Genomic DNA, 13,782 nt, shown 5'->3' with positions numbered 1-13,782 from the left:
AAAACCCCAAGCACAAACCGCCACAATAACGAATACAAGTGCCCGATAATGCTCTTTCCTCCTCGCCACTGCCTCAAACTCTGTAATCAAAGCCACCACCGCCATTTCCCCCGGGAGGCCTATTGCCCATACCATAACCACGCCCGGCATCACTGGCTCTCTCGTTCACATAATCCCCACCGAATGCCGCGCGAGACCGAGATTCCCCTACTACGGGCCTCTCTAGCGGTCCGCCAGCGAAGAGTGGACTGGCGTTTAGGCGTTTCCCAGCGTTTCTTTGTCCAGGCAGCTGGTTTCCAGAGATACTCGCTTCTCCTTCATTCCCACGTCTCTCGAAGCCCACAGGTCTTTGTGCTCTAGACCGAGGAGAGAACCCCGTAGGCCTATAAGCCGGATCATCACGAGCTTTAAACCATCCATGTCAGTATGTGAGCATTGCATGTGCGGGATCATACGTACCCGGGAATGCAACTTGGTCTATTGCTGATGTTTCCATTCTATAACGCTTATAAGGCGGTCCGCCCATGGTCCCAGTAGGGGAAGGATAACCGGACAATGAAACACCCGAGTCCGCGCCCACAGAAGGCCGCCAGTGTTGCCCTCGCGAGAGCTGCGGCAACCGGTCTTCTCCCGTAAGGTCTACAGCTGAAGACCTATCCGTACTCCGAGCCGTCATGACTGATAGGTGACGGGAATGCCTGTTTCTCTCGTTCGTCGCCTACAGCAACACATTAGGCTTGCGGACCACAAAAGCATGATACAGCGAAACAGACTTGCATCTGAAGTAGCTTAGGCTCAATCCTCTTCAGTTCCTCTCTTGCCTTGTCTGCTTGCTGCCGCAACTCCTGTTCATTGCTGAGCAAGGTCTTTATTCGTTCCCTAAGCTCAAACATCTTACTGTTCGCCAACCCAACGCTTCTCTGGTGCGCATGGAGCAGCTGGTTGTAGTTATTCTGCAGTCTTTCCATATTTGTCGCCTGATAGCGTCTATCCATAAACCTCAGTACATGGTGCCTTCGGAAGAGGGGGAGGAACTTACCGCTCCTGCTCCTCCTGGTAATTCCAAAACTCGAGGCTGCGCCAACAGATATCCATGATGGTCGTCGGCGACAATCCATAGAGCATCGTCGCTCTCTCTTCTTCGGATGGTTTTAACGCTCTTTGAACAATGAAGTTCTCCGATTGCAACGTTTCATTGCAGATCGCACATTGCCTCTCGGCGACGACGACTTTGCTGGCGTTGCACCGTCCACAGAAAATGTGACTTCACGGCGTTAGAGGGACTTCTGGACGAATGGAGAAAATGGTTCAGTCACCAGCAACGTGTAATGAGCGCACTTGAGCCTAGATCGCTGCGGCAGCCATTGCAGGTTAATGTGAAATCCCCCATTGTGACGGCTCTCGGTGCGGAGTATGTTCGATACGAGTCTGTGCGTAAAAGGCGAGGCGGGTTGTTCGTGCGGTAGAAGTATGTTTGGGCGTTTGTGCAGCAATAATTGAGGGCGAATGAAGTGGGGAGACAGTGGAGAGGGGTTGGTCTGAATGGCGAGAAGAGATAGGACGGGTGGGACAAGACACAAATGGCAGCCCGCATGATTAGTCACTCGATTGGGCGACGAGCAGCGACGAGTTGGGTAATCTTCTTTATGGACTCGGAACTGGCAGGAATGGTCGGGTTTGTGGTCACCACAGTCTAGTAAGATACCAGGTATGGTCTTCTACTCACTCATATGAGTTGGTGGACTATCAGTTGATGTCGTGGGCTGGTTGATCGAGCGACACCTTTTACACAGGATATCAGACTACCAAATACCCGTTCTGATGTAGAGCAAACGATTACTAGGTAAAAATTACTCATATTGTCTCTGAAGAATGCCCAGATCATTGTAAATAGAGCATCCCGCTCAGAGGAACAGCACACCATCGTGTACACGTGCTGCAAATCTTAAGGCAGGTATTTGTCCATGCTGTAGCTTCGATTCACATATCATCCCGAAAGTACACGCTTCATATCGTACACCCATCGCAAAGTCCCATCACCCAAAAAAGAACGCATTCCCACCCAAATCCCGCCTGACCATTCCCTTGTAATCCACATTCGGGTCGAAGTCCGTCCAGATGCTGGCAGGGAATATGTGTTTGTTCCTCTCGTACCACCGTCTGTCGACAACCTTGGTCATGGTGGGATCCTCTTTACCGCCCTGTGCCGTTTCGGCGGAATTCGACGACGATTCTGGCTTGGGGTTTGGGTTCGCAGTGTCCAGTTCCGATGGATAATCGAAGAGTAGCCCGTGAGGTCCAACCGTCCGATTGGCGATGAAGTAGTAGAATTCGTAGTGGTGTGGTATTATCACCTCGCCGCGAACTAGTAAAAGATCGTCGACGGAAACCCGGAGCCATTCCCGTCGTCCGGACATACGTCTAGCGCGCTCCAAGAAAAGCCAGACTGCCTCGCCCTTCTTGACTGTGACTCCTTCGCCGTTCGGTGGTGCTACGTTCGTGCCTGGAGACATCTAATCAACCTTCAAAGTCCACGGCCAATAAGTGAGAGGATGAGCCTACCGTCGTAAAAGACAAATGGTATCGTGATCTCCTCATTCTTGATCTTATCTTGCAATTGAAGAAATTCCCTCCGCAGCATTTCCCTCTCCTGGGCCTCCCTCAACAGCGTACTTTTCGTCAGAGCCTTCGGTGGCGGCGCCTTCAGCTTCGGATTGAACTTTCTCTTCTTCTCGGGCGCCTCCTTCATCGCCTCGCCTTCATCACTGCCCTCCACCGGTCCCCTCGAAACAGATCTCGACCGGTCCTTCTCCTCACTGCTCCCCCTCGACTCCCCACCCTCCTCGTCATCATCAAATCCAAACGACAGCTTTCCCTTTGCGACCGCCGGCTTCCGTTTCTTCTTTGCAGCTTGATCGGGGCCGGCGGAGCCCTCTCTCGACGTGTTTCCGGACCCGCCTCTCGTGGACTGGAACTTCTCTGCCGCCTGGCGATCGCGCTGCTCCGCAAGCTCGGTCCTACGTTTCTTAAAGTCGGCGAGGTGTACGAGACCAACGGTCTGGTTCTTCAGCGCATCTTCGAGCGTATCGGTGTGGCTGGTGAAGTGATTGGGTGTGGTCGTGCGCGAGGAAGGTGCCGACGGCACGGGAGTCGAATCTGTTGACATTGTGGTGGCGATGGTCGTGGTGTTGTTGAGAGCAGTTGCCTGGCGTCGGTCTCGCGCCGGGTTTGGATTTACATAATGGGGTTTCAACGGTAGTTGCCGAGGGAGACTGTCACGTGATTTCGCCGTTACCGTTAGGGTCACTCGCATTTTCGGTGTTGTACCTACATTCCGTATATGTAAACATTCCTTGTACGTCAGCCACCTATAATTCACTTGTGTGCTGCGGTCATCATCTGAATCCATCAACATTCCCTCATACCTCACTGAACACTATCATCATACAATCACTTTCGTTTTGCAGTGACCATGTCGTCTGTCGAACTCACTCCCTTCTCTTTCGCACAGGACAACCTCGCTCCTTTCTCATTCGTGGTTCTTCTTGGGCTTTCGTTTACTTCGGTCATGCTTGCAACTCTGACCATGTGTTCTCATGCGGACTTCAATGCTTACTGGAGGAAAATCAGTTCGTGATGCACATTGACACTCGGCTGGGAAACGAGAGTGGAGCTGACTGAGGCCATCACAAACAACAGATGCCGCCGCGATCTGTGTCATCACCCAGTGCTATGTCTTGAGCATGGCTACTGCGATAGTGTGGTTCGGCAGCGATGCTTCACTCCAGAATTGCGAGACGCTGTATATGGTCTGTGCTGCGTTCTGGCTGATGGGAAAGAGTATGCTGTACATGTGGTACAGTGAGAAGGTTTGGTAGCCTTGATGCCTCGCGGACTGTGTGCTGAACTGTTGGCAGGTATACTCTCACTGGAAGAGCGAGGGACTGGCCACGAGCCGGGCCAACGTCTTCAACATCACGGCCAATATCGCCATCTTGGGACCATACATGGTAGCCCTGCTCTGGGTCTTCAGCTCGTATGGCACTCCATTCACCAGCTCGTCATTCGCAGCTCACTGACATCCTCAGTTACGACGTAATCCCCACCAGTCCCACCAAAACCTGCAGCATCGGAATGTCCTTCGTCCCAGCCACAACCTACCTCCTAGTCTACACGACTGTGGTATGCCTCTTCATCTCGATGTCCTCCGTCTGGCCCTATCTCCGGCGAGACCGGCTCATACTGGCCGACGTCGCATCTCCATACCACCCCACCATCCACCCGCCGGAGCAATACCTCCAGCAGCGCAAGCAGAAAAAGAAAGCCATCGTCGATGCCGGGCTCAACATTGTGACCTCGCTGGTTGCCATCAACGTCCTGTGCGCGTTCCTGATCTGCCCCAACGGCGTCACCTGGTTCAATATCGCTTCTGCTGCCGCGCTGGATCTGGGCTTTGCCACGCTCGTGACAACGATCGCAACGTGGATGGAGAGGGACATCCTGCCCGATGATGCTTCGGAAATTACTCAAGAAAAAGTGCTTTGTGATGAATGTGCGTCGTATGCTAGCATGGAGAGTGACACGTTGCATTGGTACGATGTTTTGTGATGGGGATGGTGTGTGATATTACTGCTGTGACTCCCGCTCTTGCATACTGACGGTTGCTTATCTTCTTTGCTGGAGGATACTTGCCATTCATTGTGTTGTTGCTTCTATGTTTGTTCATTGTCTCTGTCTGCTGAATTCTTACCCTTGTTGCTTCTGATTACTGGACAGGTTTGTTTTTCCATTTTCTGGTTCTTCTTACTTCAAGAGAAGCTGGGCCTACTTTCATTGCCTTTTTTCTTCTACTGTTTAGCGACAGATCTTTGATGTATTAATATTGTGTGGACCCAAGCGCGGGAAAGAAACGTGAAGAATCATGCTACATCACTCTCATCTACCTACCGTATAGCAAGTAAGAAGTCCATTGTACTTAACACGGCCTCTGGGAACTCCTCCAGCTCTCGGGCTTTCTCAAGTTCTCACTTGACCGTCATCAGTCACCAGCTCCGGTCACCAGCCCCAACGACCAGTCACGAGCTCCAGCTCCAGCCACAGTCACCAGCCCCAGTCACCAACCTACTCCTCCGCCTTCGTTTCCTCCGCCTTTGGCTCCTACTCATATAGAGCTGTAGAGTAGATATACGAGAATAGTAGGCCCGGTCAGCAACGCACTGCCTCCTTCTTCTCTTACCCCAGTAGCCACCACCCCAGCCGCCCCCGCCCACCCAGCCTGCGCCACAAATCTGCAATTCGATAAGCCGCAGCTTCGATAAGCCGCAATATTCTCTACCCCAGGTACCCCAGGTACTTGCAAAACAAAAATTCACGCATTTCGCATTAGGCGTCCTCGCTTCAAGCATGACGCATATCATTTATGTATTTACGTCCGTCCCCAACCCGACAAAGAGCGCCCAGAAGAGCGCCCAGGAGAGTTCCCAGGACCCAGGAGAGCCCGGTGAAGCATTTCCCATGCGTGCGCGCGCGATAAGTTGTCTCCCGAGTGATACGGCGTGATCACCGCATCTATCGCTCCGATAGTGTGCCGCCAGCTGTCATAATAATCCAGGTGCTATGGTTATCCCTCACCTATAGTATAACACTCGTCGCTATACCCCCCCACCCCACGGTCCGCCCCTCATTCTCCTCGGGCCCCGACATATCCCCCGGCGTCAAATTCTGCCCCTGGACTTCCCTTGGCAGTGGGCCAGTCAGCCCTGTCGCCACGCCCGCCACGCCAGTTACGCCAGCTACGCACGCCAGCTACGCCAAGCTTTCCCCCACGTCGCCGATATAATACCGACACCCCCTCCCAGTGCATATCCCACCCACGCATGAACCGTGGTAACAGATATGATAGCAAGCGCTTGCCTTTCGACACACTGCAGTATGTAACTACAGGCATGCATTACCAAAGTGGTATGTGAAAACGTGAGCATATTCGCAGTCCCGATTACTCCCCCACCCAGCGCCCACCGCCCCACCGACCGACCGACCAATCTATGGTAGAGTAGTGAAAAAAAAGGCGAGAAAAGAAATGAAAAGAAAGGCTAGAGGCCATGTTGAGTACTCGGGTGTGAGGGTAAGTGATGCACCACCACCGCGAAATGGCGCTTAAGAAGGTACACCACTTACCCTTACACCCGTGTACAGACAGAAGAAAGAACAAAAAGAAAAACAGGGTATAGTACGGTACGGTATGGTAGCATAGTGGTGATACAGAGCAGCGCAACGCAAAGCAAAGCAAAAAAAACAAGAAATACCAGCACTCTGCATCCGGCGGCATCTCACAAAACAAAACAGGCTGGAAGGCTGCATAGAAGGATGCTTGAAACACACCACAGGCGGCAGTGTAATCGTGTCGATCACTCGCAGAAGTAAAGTGAAGCAAAGGAAACCGGTGTTCTCCATTCCCCATCAAGGCTGCCTTTCTCATTCCCCGTTCCCACAATTCCGGTTTGCTGCAGGGCCATACCTGCGCCAGTGTTGATCCAATGTCTGCCGATCCTCCTCCTCCACCCGCCCCTCCTCCTCCTCCTCCTCCTCCTCCTCCAAAGCCATCGCGAGAAGAGTATCGGCCTACCGAACTCTCTCGACCCTTTCACTCCTCGGCTTCGAGCCGACGGAGGTTTGCCCACTGCTCTCAACCTTCCTCACTCTCGTCCCCTCCATCTCAGCGAACCCCTCATCGTACTGGTAATAGTACCCCTTACTAGTCTTCTTCGCCTGAGGACGCTGCTCTCCGCTGAGCACGCAGCAGATGCAGAGCATGTAGGCGAGCATGCCGAGGCCATCGCCCAGGACCTTGAGTGTCTTCTTTGCCTTTGAGGGTTTCGGGGGTGGTGTGGGCACGAGCTTCTCGCGGATCGGTTCGACGACCGTGATGGATGTGGCACGCATGCGGTTTGGACCGGTGCCAGCGGGCTTGCGGGTAGTGGTAGTTGTGGGCCGCAGCGGTTCTAGGGTGTGGTGCATTGTGCTGCTCGAGATGGAGGTTCGGGCGGAGGAGGCTCGACGAGGAGTCGACGCATGTGATGTGGTGTTCAGGGCATGTGCATTTACGGGACTCATGGTGGTCGTAGGAGGTTCGGAGACTTGTATAGCTGGCGTGGGGGAGCCAGTTCGGGCAGACGAAAGGTGGCGGGAGAGGTTATGGGAGCTGCAACTGGGTGGTTCGTGGTGCGAAGGGGGGTTCGTATTCGGATTCTCGATTCGGGTTCGACCGGTGGTGGGGGAGGGGGGTTTTTTTTTATATTAAATTCCGTTTGCTTTTCAAGTTGTTCCGACGCGTCGGCGGGGTAAAAACGGGGTGATGGAATAGAATATAGTGGGTTGTGAGAGGTTTCTGTAGGTGGATGAGTTGAATGGGGGGGGGGAAGAATGAAGCAGAAGGAGAAGGAGGAGAATGAGGCGGCGGTGGATAAAGGGAAGTAGAGTCAGTCAGTTGGACCGGGGGTCGGAAGAGACGGAGAGGGTTTTTATTTATTTCGGGAGGAGGGGGGGCGAAGGAGTGCGGGTGGGCTGTAACTATCGGGGAAGGAATGAATGTACCTCACTCTGGCTCGCAGTACTCTACTCTACCCAGGTCTGGTTCGCAGTAAGTCTCGGACAGAGTGGTTGCCAGCGTCAGTTTCGCGAAGGTTTGCTGGCTTCGCTGCTGCTGGTGTCGCTGCGGTGTCGATGATGTATGCCTAGAGCTGGCAGAGTGGTCCGGGAGTCAGAAGGCGGAGTGTGGGTGACACCCACACCTGGTCGGAGGCGGTCATGCTAGCTGGATGAGTGCGTTGAATGATGCGGTTTTGCGCCGCAGAGTCTCCGGGATTGGCAACGGAACGCCGAGCTGAGACAATGTGGGGCAAGTGGCGGGTGTCAGCTGCGGAATGCGGAGAGGACTCACGGCGCAATTCTAGGCGAGGCGCGGAGGAGGAGGGAGAGGAGGAGGAGGAGGCGGAGGACGGTCAGTTGAGGCGCTGGTGGACGAGGCGAGTCAGCTCATCGGCAGCAGGATGGAGATAGAAAGGATAGGCAGATAGGTGGGCGGTGGACGGTTGGCATGTAGATCGAGTGTACTCGACATGGGCGTTATGATTGCCGGTGCGTGTGGTATTGTTATTATCGCCATGGATGGGTGTGCGGCACTCTATGGTTGAGCCATACAGGTGGTCGAGATCGGGATGGCCGTCCGACAAGTCAGGAACGCCCCAGGGCCGACAAACGAATGAAGCGAAAGAAGAAGACGGCAGAGAACGAAGGATGAAACGGCTGCGAAGGCCGAATGGACCGCGATCGAGCGAGCGAGCGATTTTGACGCGTGCGTGGTCAGCTTTGGAGGCGAGCGTACCGTGGGTATGCTACATCCGAACTCTGGAAACATTTGACTGGCCTGACGACTAACCACTGACGAACTGACGACTCCTGCGGCCCGATCTCCGGAACACCAATCGTTTCGGGCCCGCCCTCACGCGAGCGAGAAAAAGCGAAAGAAAAAAAAAAAGAAAAAGAGCTCTAGTGCGCTGCAGTCGCAGGTGTCTCGAAGGTGATCCTTGCAATGCTTGTCTACGGCGTGGAGCTGGACACTTGCTTACTTGGGTAGGCACTTCTTGGCTACAAGGCTGCTGTATTTAATCCGAGCACTTGATCGATGGTGACGAGGAGGAGGCTGTTCGCGCGCGCCGTGAGGATTTCGAAGCTCAAGCTCTCCGTCTCGCTAACGATCATGTTGATGGCACGCATGGTGGACGATCCGTGAAAACCCCGATGCAGAACGGCACGGAGAGAGATGGAACGCTAATGGGCTACACGCACCACCGTCATGATGTCGGCGAATCACAGCTGCTGCCGACTCCCGAGCGCCGACATCTATATGTACTCGTATGACCCTCCAGATCCAATTGGAACTCAGCCGTCGGCCGCGTAACTCTCTACTCTAGAGTGCATGCGCATGGACCCTCACTCGGTAATGTTCCGAGCTGCCGTGACGCAAGTCCCCTGCTTCCGGAAAGATGGCAATAGAGTGACTCTCTCTCTCTCTCTCTCTCTCTCTCGTCTCCGGAAAGATGAAAATGGAGTAGAGCGATTATCTCTATCTCTGTCTCACTGTGACTCTCTCTGTCTCTCTCTGCCTCTGTCTCTCTGTCTCTGTCTCTCTCTCTGTCCCTCTCCCTCGCCTCCAGAAATATTACATACAATGGAGTAGAGTGATTCCCCCCCTCTCTCTCGCCTCCAGAAATATTACATACAATGGAGTAGAGTGATTCCCCCCTCTCTCGTCTCCGGAAGGACGGATTCCGCTGGGAATCAGTATGACGGCACGGGTCCGTGTCGAAGGAACCAAAGTCTTAGTTAACCTTGGTCTCATCTCACCGACTCAAGCCGTGCAACCCCGTCCATCTCCGCAGGATCTTCGAGCCTCGCCATGCAGCGCCCGGTGAGCTTCACTCTGCAAGGGCGCAGTCCACGATACTATGTGTGGAGCGGAAGTACTTGTACCACCCATATCTACTCGTGTACACAGGAAATCACTCGACTCGTCACGCGATGAGCCATGTGATGTCGAAACTACATTCCATGAATTTACTTGTTTGCAATGCGCATTGCAATTTGCCGCAAGCTGAAGGTCGTTCTAATGTTATTCCCTTCCTGCCAACTGTAGATAAATCCGATTCCCCCTCCCCCTTCCTGCCAACCGACACTTACTCATCTTGCGGCTGATTGACGTTGCTTACTTGATTGCTGTCGCTTAGTCACCACTCGCCTGTCGCACAAAATTTCTCTCCAGCCTGCGGATCACATCTCGTTCTCCTTTCCTACATTCGTCGCCTGCATCCGCCTAACTGATCCCCCCTCCCCCCACTCCCCCGCTTCTGCTTCTCCGTACTCGCTCACATCTCGTCATACCTATCGCTCACCCTTCAGGCCTTTCTAAACGCTCAGAAACGGCCCGCTGTTCATTGAACCCATACCGATCAAACCCCCGTTTATGCAATCAGGATCATCAACAGATAACCTCGTGCCTCTTCCGAACCTCTCTCTAGCGTCTCCAACCAACAACTCGCAATATGGCTCAGGTTCAGCTGTCTTTGGTGGTTCCCACCCTCCCGACGGCAGCGATGTCGGCGGTAGCGGGGGAGGAGGCCGAGGCGGAGGCGCGTTAGATTCTGCGCAGAACGGAGAGCACACTCCCCGCTCGGACAAGGCCAACCGGATTGCGCGATACGATGTAGCGAATGCAGTACAGTTCACCGTTACCAGGACCGACTGGACTGGGAAGTCGTCGAGTCCGATCTCTCGATTTCCCAATGGTATGCCCCACCTTTGCCCCCCCCGTATGTGTCGACTGCGGCTAACAGTCCCCTAGAGGTTCTGATCCACGTCCTGTCGTTCCTCGAGCCTTCGGCGCTTCTGGCTGCGTCTCTGATATCGAAACGATTCTACGCCATGGTCAACTCGCCGGATGCGTGGCGCTCGGCGTTTGTTCGCTTCTTTCCGCTTCCGAGTGCACAGTTGGACGACCGTGTTTCACCTTCACAACTCGCTTCTCAAGATAGGCGGTACTTCACGCGGCTATCGGCGACCGATTCTGGCGGCAACTTCTGGAGGAAAGAGTATATGCAAAGGACCCGGCTGCTTCGGAGTCTGAGCAGAGGAAAGTCGCAGGGTTATGGCGTCTCGAACAAGCAGAACGGTGGGAACTTGGTGGTTACATATCGCTCTTCGACAGGACCATTGAGCGTCAGCCATATGGCGGCAAACTTCTCTGAAGCTGGGGTCCGGGCGGTGCATGCTTGTCTCGAAACTCGGTTTGTGACAGACAGCGACCCTACAAGAGGTTTGTGCTCTTGCTGCACCTATTGCTAACGACACCGACTAATATGAGTTGCCTGTATGTTAGGAATGGTGTTGCACAGTGCAGCAATCCCTCTTGCGCCCCGGCACATCCAGCAGTACCATCCTGATTACGAGGTCGCCGTCGACATGAACGTCAATCATGTCATGGATCTCTCGGAATCGCTAGGATGGATCATGGGCGAAAATGTCCCGGACGGCAAATGCTATCTTCAGCCATTCGATAACCTTAACATGCGCGACCGGAATCCCATCGATCCTCAGAACGCGGATTATATTCAAGCTGGAAACTACGGACACAACCCATCAGTTACTTGCGTCTGGATCGCGAAGAAGCGCAGTGGCGGTGTCCGTGACAGTACCAGGGCTTCCGCTATGGTCGGCAATTCTAGAGGATACCTCCGTATATTTTCGATCGAACCCAATAAAAGCAAATTTGCTAGAGGCGAGACCAGAGGAAGCGAACATATCCGGGAGCAAATTGGAGTGTACTGCATATCTCCGGGAATACCAATCGTACAAATCAAAGTGGACGAGGACTTCTCTCCCGGGACGGCCAAGTACGTGAGGAGGCCTTGGGTTGCCGTGATCAACGCATTGGGGGAAATCTACTACCTTCGCGGCAAGCCTGGGAATTCTTCAATCGACGACTGGAAGATCATCCCACAGACGACCCGAATCGCAACACCTATGCATGATGACATCTTTTTCGGGCTCGGTGAAGGACTGCTCGACAAGCCCGAAGAGATGGAACAATTGCTGCTGAACATGGAGTATTCTCGCATCAAATGTCTGTGGGAAGGATGCCGGATGGACTGGTTCATGGAAATGGATTGGGCCGGCGGTAACGTCATCACCGGGAGGACTGGAAGCCAGAGCAACTTGGATGGAGCTTTGACCCACAAGGCAGACATACCTTTAACGAGTTACCACCTGCGACAAGCGTGGGCGACCAAGCCGGAGAGTTTCGTCCGCGATATTCGAAGTGGGAATCCGGAGAAGCAATCTCCCTTTGGAGGTTGCCTAAACGGATCCGGCAGCGTTTCGCCATCGACCGAGTTATCGGAAGATGGAATTGAAACCCCCGACCAAAAGGACGACTGGATTGCTACCGAAATGCGCATTCCGGGTGGACTGTTTACTCGAATCACGGCATACAGTATCGACAATTCCCCTATCTCCAGGCTCGCCCCCACCGAAGATAGTATGCAGCAGCAGAGATTGCCAGGAGGAAGTGCCCGACTCTTTGCTGTCGGAACCAACAATGGGTCAATTTTTGTCTTCAACATAAGGCCCGCAGCAAACGGGCGTCCCATCCGGATCATCCACACAGACAGTCCGCAGATCACCACGCTCGCTGTCTCCTCACTGCTCGTAGTCCACGGCGGAGACGACGGCTTAGTACAAGCCTGGGATCCACTCGGATCGACGAGTGCCCCCGTGCGAACGCTTCACTCCAGGTTCTCGGCCAGGGCACGGCGCAGGTTGGAGCAAAACGTCGGCGTCATAATCCAAGACAACCAGTTCGCTGCTCGATGTCTGGTGCTCGATCCGGACCCGACAGCCCTCCGTGGTGTTGTGGCGCTCGGTACGCTCATCCGCTACTGGAGCCTCTCGACCAAGGATTTCAACCCGGGCAAGAAGGGAAAGAAGGTTGGTGGAGTGGGCAGACGCGGTGGAACGCCCAATTGGAACAACGGAAAGGCCGGGGTTCGAGACGTAATCGTTGGCGATTCATTGGCGTTGCAGAAGGAAAGAGAACTGGAATGGCGGGCGGCGGAAGAACTCGAGAAGCGCTACGGCATCGGTATCGGCCACGCCGCGCTCAGCGAGGAGGAGATGCTCGCATACGCCAGCATGGTCTCGCAGGAAACCTTCGAGCGGGAATCCTCCAACCGCAGCGACGTCGGCAGCAGCCTCAGCGGGCGCAGCTCCCAGACCATTACGCCCGAGGGCTCCCTGAGAAGCTTCAGCCACGAGGAAGGAGACGATGATTTCCAGCGCGCTTTACGACTCAGCCTCCAGGACGTTGAGGTCAGCAAGATGGAAGACCCGGGACCCGCGGAAGAAGAACTGTGGGAGGACCCTTCGCTGTTTACGGAGTCGACCGCTACTGCGGGACCGAGCAACTCCTACCCCGCACGCCTCCCGCCCTCGTTGGCTGCTAGTCCGATGCCCCGTGGATCACCGAAGAAGGGCGGCCGCGTCAAGGTGCCCATCAGTGAACTTGCCCAGTGGTCTGCCCCCATTGCCGCCCACACAGGCGACGAGTTTGAGGATGATCTGGAGCTCGCTATCAGGTTGAGTTTGCAGGAGTATGAGCAGGCGCAGGCGCATGGGAAGGGGAAGGGGAGGGCTTGAGCGGGTCGGAGTGGGTGGGGAATGGGTGCGGATTTAATGGTGCTGGGTTAGCGAGCGTGCTTGCGAGAGAGTGGGGAGGGATATGTGCGAGGGCGATATCTGTTTGTGCTTTAAGTTGCTTTGTCGAATTACCTACTCTGTGTATGTGTACTGTGTACTACCGTGACGATGGTCTTGTCTTGTGAGGCCCCGACGAGGGACGAGGGTGGTGTACTAGTAGGCTATCAAATGATGGGTATCAGTGATACCTAGAAGAATGCCAAAGCTGTAACCACTGTACAAAGACCGCTTGTAATCTCGGCGAGCCATTAGGGAAAACTGCATGATTACATTCCATCCGCCAACATGATTCACATAACACAACGACCACAACCTTTTAAGTGTAACAAAAGGGATAAAGGCCCATACCTCGCGGACCAAGAAATCGAGTGATATATCGCCACACTTCCCCTTCCCCTGTTGCAACATACCTACCGTGCCATTGAATCTGTAACAGCAAGAGATTCGGGCCTCACTTAGCACCTACCTTGTACC

General features: G+C 54.2%; 6 protein-coding genes across 6 annotated transcripts; 2 read left to right on the top strand and 4 right to left on the bottom strand.

The window, feature by feature from the left end:
• Positions 1–5: 5 nt before the first annotated feature.
• BZA05DRAFT_402658 (uncharacterized protein) lies at positions 6–1,602 on the bottom strand. The gene is made up of 5 exons (XM_051484134.1): positions 1,317–1,602; positions 1,040–1,264; positions 774–987; positions 460–718; positions 6–405 (listed from the first exon to the last, which is right to left on the bottom strand). Exons 1-5 carry the CDS (start codon positions 1,592–1,594, stop codon positions 74–76), a joined length of 1,308 nt encoding a protein of 435 aa, XP_051338317.1. The 5' UTR covers positions 1,595–1,602; the 3' UTR covers positions 6–73.
• A 234-nt stretch (positions 1,603–1,836) lies between these two features.
• Positions 1,837–3,295, bottom strand: BZA05DRAFT_402657 (XAP5, circadian clock regulator-domain-containing protein). Its single transcript, XM_051484133.1, has 2 exons — positions 2,563–3,295; positions 1,837–2,503 (listed from the first exon to the last, which is right to left on the bottom strand). The coding sequence occupies exons 1-2, from the start codon at positions 3,164–3,166 to the stop codon at positions 2,037–2,039; spliced, it is 1,071 nt and encodes a 356-aa protein (XP_051338316.1). The 5' UTR covers positions 3,167–3,295; the 3' UTR covers positions 1,837–2,036.
• A 123-nt stretch (positions 3,296–3,418) lies between these two features.
• Positions 3,419–4,914, top strand: BZA05DRAFT_86625 (uncharacterized protein). Its single transcript, XM_051488724.1, has 4 exons — positions 3,419–3,629; positions 3,700–3,869; positions 3,918–4,036; positions 4,089–4,914. The coding sequence occupies exons 1-4, from the start codon at positions 3,473–3,475 to the stop codon at positions 4,606–4,608; spliced, it is 966 nt and encodes a 321-aa protein (XP_051338315.1). The 5' UTR covers positions 3,419–3,472; the 3' UTR covers positions 4,609–4,914.
• A 1,081-nt stretch (positions 4,915–5,995) lies between these two features.
• Positions 5,996–6,586, bottom strand: BZA05DRAFT_402650 (uncharacterized protein; the record flags this gene model as incomplete). The annotated part of the gene is made up of 1 exon (XM_051484132.1): positions 5,996–6,586. A coding segment is annotated over one exon (591 nt), but the record flags the coding sequence as incomplete, so codon positions are not given.
• Positions 6,587–6,621: 35 nt separating this feature from the next.
• Positions 6,622–7,017, bottom strand: BZA05DRAFT_446296 (uncharacterized protein; the record flags this gene model as incomplete). Its single annotated transcript, XM_051487070.1, has 1 exon — positions 6,622–7,017. The coding sequence occupies one exon, from the start codon at positions 7,015–7,017 to the stop codon at positions 6,622–6,624; it is 396 nt and encodes a 131-aa protein (XP_051338313.1).
• A 2,774-nt stretch (positions 7,018–9,791) lies between these two features.
• BZA05DRAFT_375515 (uncharacterized protein) lies at positions 9,792–13,254 on the top strand. The gene is made up of 3 exons (XM_051481790.1): positions 9,792–10,343; positions 10,400–10,870; positions 10,934–13,254. The coding sequence occupies exons 1-3, from the start codon at positions 10,022–10,024 to the stop codon at positions 13,246–13,248; spliced, it is 3,108 nt and encodes a 1,035-aa protein (XP_051338312.1). The 5' UTR covers positions 9,792–10,021; the 3' UTR covers positions 13,249–13,254.
• Positions 13,255–13,782: the final 528 nt, after the last annotated feature.

This window comes from Tricharina praecox (assembly GCF_024521635.1).
Source record: "Tricharina praecox strain CBS 144465 chromosome Unknown BZA05scaffold_17, whole genome shotgun sequence".
NCBI classification, from domain to species: Eukaryota; Fungi; Ascomycota; class Pezizomycetes; order Pezizales; family Pyronemataceae; genus Tricharina; species Tricharina praecox.
The sequence above is the reverse complement of the archived record's forward strand: the minus strand, read 5'-3'. Positions and strand labels throughout refer to the sequence as shown.

Bases quoted from the DNA above. Each gene is read 5' to 3' on its own strand.
- BZA05DRAFT_86625 (XM_051488724.1), top strand. From the start codon at position 3,473: ATGTCGTCTGTCGAACTCACTCCCTTCTCTTTCGCACAGGACAACCTC. The intron at 3,870-3,917 runs GTTTGGTAGCCT...AACTGTTGGCAG, and splicing joins ACATGTGGTACAGTGAGAAG to GTATACTCTCACTGGAAGAG. The intron at 4,037-4,088 runs GTATGGCACTCC...TGACATCCTCAG, and splicing joins CTGCTCTGGGTCTTCAGCTC to TTACGACGTAATCCCCACCA.
- BZA05DRAFT_375515 (XM_051481790.1), top strand. From the start codon at position 10,022: ATGCAATCAGGATCATCAACAGATAACCTCGTGCCTCTTCCGAACCTC. The intron at 10,344-10,399 runs GTATGCCCCACC...ACAGTCCCCTAG, and splicing joins GATCTCTCGATTTCCCAATG to AGGTTCTGATCCACGTCCTG. The intron at 10,871-10,933 runs GTTTGTGCTCTT...CCTGTATGTTAG, and splicing joins AGACAGCGACCCTACAAGAG to GAATGGTGTTGCACAGTGCA.
- BZA05DRAFT_402657 (XM_051484133.1), bottom strand. From the start codon at position 3,166: ATGTCAACAGATTCGACTCCCGTGCCGTCGGCACCTTCCTCGCGCACG. The intron at 2,504-2,562 runs GTAGGCTCATCC...AGATGTCTCCAG, and splicing joins ACCATTTGTCTTTTACGACG to GCACGAACGTAGCACCACCG.
- BZA05DRAFT_402658 (XM_051484134.1), bottom strand. From the start codon at position 1,594: ATGCGGGCTGCCATTTGTGTCTTGTCCCACCCGTCCTATCTCTTCTCG. The intron at 1,265-1,316 runs GTGACTGAACCA...AACGCCGTGAAG, and splicing joins GCGCTCATTACACGTTGCTG to TCACATTTTCTGTGGACGGT. The intron at 406-459 runs GTACGTATGATC...GATGGTTTAAAG, and splicing joins AGACCAAGTTGCATTCCCGG to CTCGTGATGATCCGGCTTAT.